This window comes from Cibotium barometz, chromosome 29 (assembly GCF_041138505.1).
Source record: "Cibotium barometz isolate CiBa-2024 chromosome 29, ASM4113850v1, whole genome shotgun sequence".
Taxonomy (NCBI): domain Eukaryota; kingdom Viridiplantae; phylum Streptophyta; class Polypodiopsida; order Cyatheales; family Cibotiaceae; genus Cibotium; species Cibotium barometz.
In genome coordinates, this window is record NC_141074.1 from 51,934,782 (window position 1) to 51,947,152 (window position 12,371).

At 42.5% G+C, this 12,371-nt stretch overlaps 1 protein-coding gene across 8 annotated transcripts in view; it reads right to left on the minus strand.

Annotated features, from left to right (window-relative positions):
- Positions 1-12,371, minus strand: part of LOC147622342 (uncharacterized) — a 91,481-nt gene that overhangs the window by 27,730 nt on the left and 51,380 nt on the right. For all 8 annotated transcript variants that reach the window (XR_015269686.1, XR_015269685.1, XM_086823443.1 and 5 more), the window contains one exon: positions 2,518-2,669. Coding sequence is in view for 6 of the 8 variants with exons in the window: in XM_086823443.1 (XP_086679569.1) it covers positions 2,518-2,669 (152 nt within the window). In the remaining 2 variants the exon portion in view is untranslated. The remainder of the gene's footprint in view (positions 1-2,517; positions 2,670-12,371) is intronic.

Sequence of the window (12,371 nt, forward strand, 5' to 3'; positions counted from 1 at the left end):
GCTCATCAAAAGAAAAGGCATTTGCATTGCCTTTCATTAGCAACCTGAGAGTGGTAACAAACGTCTGATATGAGTCAGGCAATGCATTGAGGATTGTCGACAAGAGAACTATCTTGTATGATCTCATCAATATTAGCAAGCTGCTCACAAAGGTCCTTCACCTTCATTATCTACTCATACATAGAGTCACCCTCATCCAAACGCAACATGTCCAACTGTTTTTTTAGGTAGGCAACATGTGCTTCGTTGCACACCTGATAGAGTGTTGCAAGGGCATCCCACTTTAACTTAGAAGTGACACGAGCGAATACAAGGAATGATGCTCCTCTTCACTGAGAGGGCAATGAGTGCATGTGCCTGTGCATCTTTGGCATCCCATGGCCTTGCTAATCTGTAGTAGGAGGTGTGATGCCTGAGCGATAGAAGATCCCGTAGTGCCAAATGTAGCTATGCTCTTGCCACTTGTAGAAGCACGAGCAATTGGCTGCTACAAAATTGGCGAGGGAGGTTGGGCCTCCTCACCTAAAACCATAGCCCATAGGCCTTTCGCAACCAGCAAGTGCCCCATCATGTATGCCCACAATGGGTAGTTAGTCCCATCCAATTTGTCCTTAGCTGTAAGCATGCCGAATACATCATCGTCTACCATTTTAAAGACTCTCAGTCCCACACCAAATGCACCTCTCCAATACACTGCAAAGGCAATGTCCACTCAATGTGTTACGTACCTAGTGCTTATCCTCAGGATTAGTGGCCTAATCCAGCAAGGTTAGGAGATCCCTTGGATTAGGAGAAAGTATGCTAATACAGGCAGCTAAGGTTATTATTGATAAATCCATATGTACTAGCTATTTATAATAGGATGATTATTTATAACAGCAATGGGTAATATATAAGTGAAACATGGGTTATTATTGTCATAACCTCACTATTGGTTGAAGTTCGACCAAGAGTCCGACCACGCATATTTGGCAAATCATAGATCAACATGCCAAAGGCCTCTATGGGGTAGAGTGGCATGGATATGTGGGAGTCAAACCTTAGCCCCTGGCTCGGGGGTGGTTCGAAGCATAGAACCTACGGTTGGGAGGTGAGCTAGCCTGCACTTCTCTTAGGGGGTTTGTACTAATCACTTGTGTTTTGTGTTTAGGAGATCCGTGGAGTTGCAATAGAATGCAACTTGTATGGCCACAAAGTGGCCCACTGGTGCCTGTAAACCATGAAAATACGAGTGTAGGGGTAGAGATTACTAGTCAAATGTCAAAAATTGAGTTGCCGGTGGCTGATTTTTCGAATATCCCCAAAGTGTACGCACCTATGGCAGGTCAATTGTTCAATAGGCATTCCTCCCACACCCACTAAAGCATGAGAAACCGTAGGAATAGGAACATCCTAAGGCAGGGTGGTTTCCAATTCCACAGCAGATACTTTACGACTAGTTTGGTCACCAAAACTAGAGTTTGAGAACTCCAAGTTCTATCAATTTTTAAAAAAAATTGTTTCAGTATCAGTTTTATAATATTTTCCATTCAGTTTTTTGACCCAAAAGACCAATCATGCAACACATGAATCACTAATGCATTTTAAGCACCTCCAAGTAATTGTGTAAATACATGGATCTCAAGAAACCAATGAACCCCACATCACATCATATGAATTTTATCCCATCAAATTCACTCAAAGATTGTGTGAAACCAATGCAAAATCTCAAAGGTCACCAAAATGCACCAACCATAATCCAAGCACCAAAACACTAGTACAGGAATAACTCTCTTTTTTTAGTGGAATCATAAGTATATTAGATTTACAAGATGACTATCCAAAGTAGATAGTCCCAAAGTACATCAACTGAAGATGTCAATATAAGACATATATACATCATAATCTATTTGGTCAACCTGCATGCAATCGAAGAAAGATTGATGCAGGGAGTACCGAAAAAAAGAAAAAGCAGAAAAAACCGCATCACCGAAAACTGCATGGTTGCGAACTTTCCATAGTGTCCATAACGCCCAGTAGCGCACCCATGAGAAGAAAAGAGAGAATTCGTTTGTGCAGGAATAACTCTCACATCACCCAACATGTAATGCAAGCAAAATATTTATACCCCATCCAGGAGAGCAAAAGAAAATTAAGCCAAAAAAAAAAAGATTTAACCCAAAAAAAAAAGATTTAAACCCAAAAAAAATGACTTTTTGCTTATCTAGATTCAAAGTGATTTTTGGGGTTTGAAGGAAAATTAGGGTTTGTTGATATGCAAAAACACCAGTTTCACAAGGACTTGAGTGTAGAGGATCTCCTTTAAGTAAAGGAGATTGAAAGATTAAAATGTTTATTAATTTTTGTATTTAAGGAGAGATTTGAAACCTAAAAAAGCTTATTTTAAATGAAGGAGAGATATCTCTATCTTTGTCATGAGATTTCAGACACTTGAGCAACCTCTTTGTTTTCTTTTTTTTAATAACTTTTGTATAATAACAGACTTGAACTTTTAAGCAAGAGGTACGAAGTATGAACCTTCCCAATCTCGAGGATGACAAGAATATATGTAATCACACAACGAATGAAAGTGGCCAATGCTTCAATCCTTACACGTACTTGCAACAAAAGCAAGTTCTGTGCTAGTATGTACAAAGGTTCACTGAAAATTTCTATGATACATGATATTCCTGCAAAAGATAATTGTGCAAAAATAATGTCAATGAAATAAGTAATGATGTGGATCTAAGCAAGCTGCCTGTTTATATGACTTCACCCACATGAACAATGGAACCACTAGATTTTTTAAATAAAAAAAACAGCAAATGTTTGGCCATAAAAATGGCAGTTTAGAAACCTTCAAGGGTAGAAAAGTCTAAAGTTGTTTCTGTAATACCCCTCCCAAAGGATCACCTAATACACAAGCTAAACACACAAGGTTAGAACAAAATAGAGGGGTGTAGGTAAACTCACCTCCCAACCATAGATTCCATCCGTAATCTCCCCCGAGCCAAGCACTACTCCCCCCACAGGCCAAGCCAGTCAGCCTTGGCATCCCATACCACCAGAGCCTCTCCTAAGGGACCCTCGACAAGACCGCCTACGAACCACCATGTCCATGGCAGGAGTAAGACTACTCTACTCCACGCACATACCAACTGTCAAGTATAACAGTATATCCTCAATAACCCATAAGTCACTCATATTGTGAATACTGCGGCCTGCCGCAACAAATAACCCTCCAGTCATAAATAGCCAGCCATGGATTTTCAATAATAATGAATCCTAGCCACCCGTCGTCGTAACTTGCCTGTGCCGCAGCCTTCCCCTAATCTCAGGGCTCCCCAACCCTAACCAGATTATGACCTAATCCCAGGGATTAGTGTTAGGTACACAACATACTTTCCCTTCGAAGACCTTTCCTCCCTAGGAAACAAAGCTAGGTAGTCTCTGCTCTAAACTAGCAAAGTCTCCTAAGTTGAGTCCTCCACCGCCCTATCTTTTCACTTAATCTTATACTGGGATCAACTTATTCCTAAATTATTCCTAACCTTCCTCTCCCTGAAATCCAATATAAGTTCCGACTCATGTATAACAAAGGACAAGTCCGCAACCTCTACTAGCTCCTGAGGTGTAAGAACATTATCATCAACCCCCTGTTTCTCCTTGAGTCTACTCACATGAAAAACGAACTTTCACATTAGGAGGCAATTCCATCTTAATCTTATACTGGGATCAACTTAATTCTAAAATATTCCTAACCTTCCTCTCCCTGAAATCCAATATAAGTTCCGACTCATGTAGAACAAAGGACAAGTCCGCAACCTCTACTAGCTCCTGAGGTGTAAGAACATTATCATCAACCCCCTGTTTCTCCTTGAGTCTACTCACATGAAAAACGAACTTTCATATTATGAGGCAATTCCATCTTACAAGCAACCGCACCAATTCTTCGCATCTTACAAGCAACAGCACCAATTCTTCGCGAGATCCGGTAAGATCCAATACCTAGAGGACAACTTCCCAACCTTCCTGGTCCGGCAACGCCTCAAAACTCTTGGGTTATCCTTAGATATACTAGCATTTCCCTCAAATAACTCCCTTGATGAACGCTTCCTATCAGCATAAAACCATGCTCTATCCTGAGCACTCCTGATGGATTCCCATGCACTAACTAGCATCTCTGGCATATCCGCTAAGAAATCTCTAGCCGCATCAATCCTAATACCCTTAAGTCCCGATATAGTTATTCGAGATCTAGGTTGGTAACCATACATCAGCTAATTTGTTTGATATGTACCTTCATGATAATCAACAGAGACTTGTTGATAATCATTTTTTTTTGCTAGCAACTTTCATACCTTCTTTGTTGCTTTTAGGCAATCACGAGAAAATTGACCTGTCTTTCTACAAATAAAACAAGCACTATCTTTAGAAGACTCTTTCTTCCTTCTAAATACATTTCTTTCATGCATCTGGGAAGAGGAGCTTTTGAAGCGTCTTCTAAACTTCTTTTTAAAGGGGCTGTGATATCTGTCTAATTTCTTCAAGTAAATTTTGGGGTGGAATTCTAACTGAAACTAAAAATAGACTTGAAGAAATAACCAGATATTGTGCAAGAAAGTTTGACAAAGCAAAACTCAATTTGCCCTCTGTTTAGAAGGAAATATTATTTGCAAAGAGATGTTCTCATAATCTCCAAAGAATTCAGTCTTAAAACCGACCTCAACAATTTCAAAGGTTTCTTCAACTCCGACAATGTCCTAAAAATGGGCAACACCAAAATGCTACATTGGGCTAGCTAGTTTGGACTTTGGCGGTTCAAGTGCGAACACATCCCCGTTCACAAGAATTGTGTGGCCAACATGCTAACAGGAGAAGGTGTTGTCAAAAGACTGTATGCTCACACTGCAAAGCTTTGTCAAAATCCACTATAGATTTGTAAAGAATTGTGGGCTATCCATCGAGCCTTGCCAAATTGTATTAGAATAACTTTGCACCCATGTGAGCCGAGTTGTGGCCACCTGTACTTTTTACTCTAGCACTCACTAAAGTAAGAACTTTATCAGGATTTCTGTATCCTTGTGCACGTCTGTGTGAACTCTCCACCCATGGTTCGGCACATGGTATTGGCTTATCTATTGGTTTTGATTCAGCCTCAAGGAGCCATCAAAATCTATACAAGCCATAGAGCGCTTCTTGCTCAGTGGAGTTTCTTGGAGTTTCATCATAAGTCCCCAAGTGTTCTCGAGTCCAGTCAGGACTTCTCTTTTTGTGTTCCTGCTTTCATGGAAGTTTTCTTTAAGAACTCTCCTCGCTATATATCTCAGTGTGTTTTGTTTAGGTATCAGAGCCAAATGCTCCTTGGCAAGATAATCATGTTCTTAATATACTCTTGTTTCTTCAAACTCCACTTGTTCAGTCATTCTCTAGAGAGCCAAATGCTCCTTGGCAAGATAATCATGTTCTTAATATACTCTTGTTTCTTCAAACTCCACTTGTTCAGTCATTCTCTAGAGAGTTTCATATTATCAGTTTGTGTTTTTCTTGCATTCAATATCTCTATCACTTTACTTCTAAAGAAATTCTAAAGTCTAGTGGTCTCGAAGCCACAATTTACGGTGCAGATATAACATGTAAGACCCACAATCGAAGCCGTCACCTGCTATCTATAGCCAGTGGCCGTTTGCATTAGGTGCTAAGGCAAGAAAAAAGGCAATTGTGTTTTGGGACACAACGATTAGTCAAAGCAATCTCATTAGATTCAGAACAGTTCAGTAAGTATCGATAACTTAATGCAAAAGGATTAACAAGATCATTCCCGAAGAAAAGTGTCTTCTTCTATATTTGTTCATGAATCTAAACCTATGCCAGAGATTTGGAATCTGCCATAAAAATTAAACCTAAAGCACTTTATGATTTAAAGCTATCCCTATTATTCGAGCACTCACTAAAGTAAGCACTTTGTCATAATTTTCGTATCCTTGTGCACATCTATGTTGGCGCTCCACCCATGGGTTCAACACATGGTATAGGCTTTAATAGTGGTTTGGATTTAGCATCAGGGAGCCCTCCAAATCTATATAAGCCATAGAGCCCTTGTTACTCAGTGGAGTTACTTGGAGTTTCGTAAGTCTCCAAGTGTTCTCGAGTCAAGAAGTCCTCTCTTATTGCATTTTTCACTTTCATTATAAGTTCTCCACTTTCAACAAAAATTTTCCACTTTCAGTTTTCTCTAAGATCTCTCATCACTATATATCTCACAGCGTTTTGTCTCCTCGTTGAATATCTTAGTGTGTTTTATTTTGGTATATAAATAGACTATAACCAGCAGTCGAATGATTAGCACTGTTGTAGGCAAACTCAACCATTGGGACATACCTCTCCCAATCAAATGGTCGATTGGAGATGTATGCACGAAGCATATCCTCTAGAACCTAATTCACCTTCTCCGTCGGACTAAGGATGATCAAATAAACTCATACTCTAGACGTAGTCTCCAATCTTTGGAAAACTAGTTGCCATAAGTGTCCACAAAACTTGGAATCCTTGTCACTCACTATGTCACGAGGCAACCCATACAGCCTGTAAAGTTGCTCAACAAGCTCCTATGCAAAATCAGTTGCTCATGCTTGACCTTGTAGGTAAAAACCTCGCCATCTTTGTGAACTTCTCTACCACCACCTAGATGGCATCATGCCCTCTGTCGGCCCATGGAAATCCGACAATAAAATCCATGGAACTACTTTTCCATTTCCCAACAAGAATCTCCAAAGGATGTAACAACCCTCAAACCTAAGGCGCTCAGCCTTACTCACCTGACATTGATGACATTTCACCACATAGTTTTGGACTTTTGCCTTTATCTTAGGCCAATAAAACGTCCTAAAATGCTCTAATTTTTGCTGACATGCCAACCTACAAGTACAATTGTGGTGTAGACCTGTGACCGAATGACAACCAGCTAGCAAGGGCAAAACAACAAAAGCATGGATAGCAAGTGGCTGTAGCGACTGTGGACTGCAGCAAACGGCATTGCAAGGCTGTGTTGGCAGAGGTGGCTCAAGGATGGCAGGCTATTGCAATAGGTCGATGGCAGGCTACAAATGTTGCACAAAGGGCACCTCAGGCCAGTTCAAAGGTAAGGGCGGAGGTAAAGCTAAGCAGGAACAGTAGAGTAGGGCGGTGATCAAATACAGGCCAACACAGGTGGAGGTGGGCAATGATGGTGTATGGCATTGCAGATGATGCAGCAAGAGAACAAGGCGGAGATCAAAAACCCTGAAACTCAAAACCTTGCTGATACCAATTGTAGGTTAGGGTTAGGGTTTGCGTAGGTACAAGCCTAAGCAATGGAGGATCAAAGAGATCCATGGTGTGAGTGTATGACACATGGACACTTGCATCTAGCTCAGAGCTGTTCACGCTCGCCCCCAAGCACAGGGGGATATCCTTTGTCAGACATAACCAGGTTTGCATCACAAGGAAACCCTCCTTGATGACATAGGAGGTCACCAAATCTCCATTCTGCAATTTGTTCCAAATGTCCTTGAATCCTCATCAGTAGCATAAAGATCAAAGTAAAATCCATATAATATCCCATAGAAACTGCATGACTCATGGATCTTCGAGACAATGCATCTACTACCTTGTTGTCTTTTCCAATGAGTATGCATAATTTTGAAATGAAATTGGGCCAAATAACTAGCCCATCTTATATGCTTTTCGGATATCTTAGGTTCAGACATGAAGTACCGAAGACTTTGATGATCCGTCTTTATAACAAACTGAATACCCATAAGATAATGCTTCCAAATCTTCACTGCATGAATGATAGCCATCAACTCTTTCTCATGTGGGTGTGGTCTTTTCGGCCCCTTGAAGTCTTCGACTTTCATAGGCCACAGCATGGCCCTCTTGGTTTAAGACTGCTCCAATGCAATCTCCTAAGGCATCACTTTCAACCACAAAAGGCTTTGATAAATTGGGAATAATCAACACCGGTCCTTTGTTAGCGTAAAATTTCAACAGTCAAAGGATTCTTTATCAACAAGTCATGCAATGGACTAGCGATCACTGCAAACCACTTGATGAACTTCCTGGCATGATGTCAATATGATGATCTTCCAGTCTCTTGGTTGGCTTCTTGCTTTGGTTTGTCGGGACATGTTACAGCCATGTGTCCCTTCTTTCCACATTGGAAACACTTCCCTTGCTTGACATATTCCTCAAGTTGCTTGTGGGACAATTTCCTTGGAAAGAGTGGAGGCTTGTTCCCACTCCTATCCTTCTTCTCTTGAGGCTCGGTTCTCGCTTGGGATCTGTCTTTAAACTTCTTCTTTTGAGGTGGATACCGGTTGTCAATCTTCGTTTTGCCCACCATCCAAGGCATGTATAAAGCCTCAACTTGTAAATCTTTGTCTTGGTCTTCCCCCAAAGATTTCGGACCAGCCATGAAAACTGCTTGCATAAGCTTAGGTTGTAGTCCATTCACAAACTTACGCATTTCCATTAGCAATGGAATAGGATTATAAGAAAACTTTAATGAAACAGTTGAAAAGTTGTTACGGTAAACTACCACATCCTCACCGACTTTTTGCTTTACCTCATCCCATTCTTTTTACACCTCTGCTTCAAAGTTTGTGGTAAAAACTTCTTGTTGAAAATAACCTCGAAGTCGGTCCATGTCTTTGGCTCAGTCCCTTCTTTTACCACTTTTAGCCACCAATTCAAGGCGGCATCCTTCAAGTGCATGTGAACCATGCGAAGCTTGGACTTTTTGGGGAAGTCCTCTCCTTCAAAAGCAGCATCAAATAGCTTAATAAAAGATAAGGCTTTTTGAGTATCCCGCTTACCATAGAAAGCATCAAGCTTGACACTCCTCTCTCCCGGCTTAAAGTCCACTTTGCTGGTTGTTGAAGGTTCCTTTGCCTTCCTTTCTCTTGCTTGTCCCGAAGAGACTGCATCTGAGAGAGCAGGCCTATGGGTAGCCTCCGTGTCTCCTCCACGAGAAGCAAACCTAGTGACTCTAGATCCTTCTGCAAACAGTGATTCCCTTGGCACGAAGATGGGCTTTGGCAGCTTCAACTCCTTCGCCTTAGGTGGCTCTATCCTTGATGAAGTCTTCAAACATTTGAGCCCTTCTTTTGTCATGTTCCGTTTTGTCTCTCCAAGCAAGGAATTCTTCATCCCTGAGCAAATGTTTGAATTGCTGAAAATCATGGTACTCTTTTAACTACTTGAGGGTCTCATGAGTAATCGATCGACGACCCTGGTTCCCATCCTAAGTCCTAGATCGGTCTCATAGTTGTTCCCTTCATTAGGCCCTTGGTTGCCCTCTACTCTTTACATGGCTCTATCACCCCAAGAAAGATTCCTCAAGAGAAATCCTACTCCGATACCACTGTAAGCCCAACGGGACATGCTGTGTGACAAATTCCACCACGTATCCAAGAGATAGAAAATAGAGAGAGAAAATAGAGAGGGGAGAGAAAAGGGTTTAGGGAACTTTGCACAGGACATGCACACTGAGCGAGGAATAGGCCCCGCCCTCTTTCAGGAACAATCCACGGGCTTAGCAAGCCAGGATCAATACATCAATGATAACAAAATCAAACAAATATGCCGATGTGAAACTCAAGTCGAAGTCGAAGTCGATGTCAATGTCTAGGCACGAGATGCTAATGCCGAGCACACCAAGGGGATGACCCACAAGATCTCTCACCGGGCAAGTACCAAATCCAAATCCAAATCCAAATCCAACGAACCGCAAGCTTGTAAACATGGTACACACGAGATACGTGTAGATGACGAAATACATGATGACCAGCTGTAGATTTTGTTGCCCAAACCGGAATAGAAACAATCCACAAGAAGGGGCCGCACAGATAAGTATGAACCGGAGCTAGTCCACGTGGCAGTATGGCACAGGCAATCAGATTAACAGGCATACGGTGCAGATATCAGGTGGGGGCAACAGTAGTCAACAGCCAGTCGAACGGCAAAGACAGCAGCACGGAACAGTGGTATGGCAGCAACAGCAAGGGGCGGTGCTGGCCGAGCAATCAGGTGGCGGTGCACAGGTGGCAGCGGCACTGGCACCAGCAGGTGCAGGTGGCCGTCAAGCAGCAACGTAAGCAGCAGTTCATTTGGAGATAACCAAGCACAGGCGGCGGCGTTCTGCAAGCAGTAACAAACAGCACAACGGCGGCAGCTGGGGGCTGTTCTACAGGTGGCGGCCGGGCGGTACGGCAGTACAGACAACAGCAATCGTACAATCCAAAACAACAAGGGAAGCAGTGACAAAGACTCACGCTTCAACAATGATGATGTTGATGATGAAGAGCCCCACGCTTTGATGATGATGGCGATGATGAGCTCCACCCTTCAACGATCTTGATGATGGTGATCAAGAGAGGCTTCTGCTTATTTTATACCTGTGGGAGGGGTCATTTTATACCTGTGGGAGGGGTCGTGCTTTTTGCCAGAAAACTAGCCAAGCTTTTGTTTTTGCTTTTCTCTTTTTTACATTATACAATAAAATATTACTCAAACAAGGCCAATCTTTTACCAAAATTCTTGTGCTTTGCTTTTCTGGCTTTAGGGGCCTTGCTTTTTGGCCCTATAGTTGCTAGCTTTTTGCTTTTTGGTCTGACTCAATCCCCTCTTGCTAGTGAAGCTCCTGCTTTCTCTGCTTTTTGACCAAAACTGATGCCTTTTCATGTACAAAACTTATGGTCCCTGTCTCCATGCCTTCTTCCACCTGTCCAGTGTACGGGCAAGGGTTCCATCATGTGAATAGAGCTAGGAGGGCCAAATAGTTACACGATGCAGCGAAGCCATCGAATGCACCCACACCCCGCCTATGGAGTCCATCAAGAGCATCTGGCTCGACATCATTCATACCCTCCGTGGTGGCCAGAGGGGGAAGCTTCATGGCCAGTGGGAGAAGCTTCAAGGTGGTTCTGACTGTATGGGGAAGCGTCGAGAAGCCTTCTTGAGGCCCTGGCGACTTGGTCCTTTTCTCTAGATAGTGGTGGTGAGCCCACTTGGCACTACTATAGACTACTTGTGTGGTTATTCCCCCCCGCCTCAAACAACACCCACCCCCCCCCCTCCCCAAAAAAAAAAAAAAAAAAACCCATTGTATGAGATAGCCTTCTCCTCATAGAGCGTCCAGCTGGAGGAGAAGTGCATCTTTCCCCCTTTTTGCTCTTTGATCCTTGCTCCGAACATGGAGTGAGTTTGTACTCAAGCCTTTTAAGGCTGTTTTTTGGTAGCTAATAGAAGGATCTTGTTTAGTGGGTGGGGGAGGGGGGAGGGGAAGGCTTTATGTGTCACATGCACAACATGTGGACATGCTAATCCCCAGTTTCAGGATGTGTTTAGGCACCTTTTGGGGCAGTAGACAACCAGGGTTAATGCTAGGGATTTCACCAAGGCAGTCAGAAGAAGTTGGAGGACATTTACTAGTAGTTTGGCAGTATGTGTCTATTTTTGCATTTTATTTGTCCAAGGACCTGGCCGACAGATGTTGCATTGGCAGACTGCACCACAGGGGTAATTAGGAGCCTATAAGTTGGCTAGGATCTATGTACATCTTGATATATATATACAAACAACATTGTTTCAGCAACATCTCTCTCTATTCTCTCTGTTCATCTTTGCATTTTTGCATAGTACTTAATACAAGCAGTTCTTCCTCATGTTACATTGGTATCAGAGCCTGGTAGAAGTCCTAGAGGTGCTGAATTGGTGCAGATTTGGAAAATGCACAGTACAAAGGTGGTTGTTTTTGGTCCAGATGAGAAAACGCAGCCAAGTGGTTCTTCAACATTAGGTATCCTGGTGGTGCGAGAACAAGGGCAGCCATGGGGTATACAGCACCCATGTGGGTGTCATGGCGTATGAAGCCCCCAGATGCTCTCTACCCATGTGCTGAGATTAGACGATAAAGGGCAGATATGAGAATGATGCCCTCTACTCTTAGGTTTGGAAAGTTGCAATGATAACACGCCCCATAGGCGAAGCATCTAAGATGGATGCTTGTGCGTTTGAAATTGTATCCCGAGTAGGTGCAAATGAAGAAACTTTATATTAGGATTTATCAGGCCATATAATCCACCACACATAACTGCAAGGGAAAATGGGGGAGTATAAAAGTGAGGATGGGTATCGAAATTGGAGGATGGGTACAAAATTGAGAATGAGTATCTAAATGGAGGAAGTATAAGATTGGGGATGGGTATCTCCTTTACAAAAGTGGAGTATAATATAAGGGGCCAAAGTCTTTAAAGATGTTATGACAGTCCATAATAGTTTTAGTGCAAGATACCCAAGGATATAGAGAGCATATGCACTTCTAAGAACCAATTTTCCTAGCCAAGTAAGAA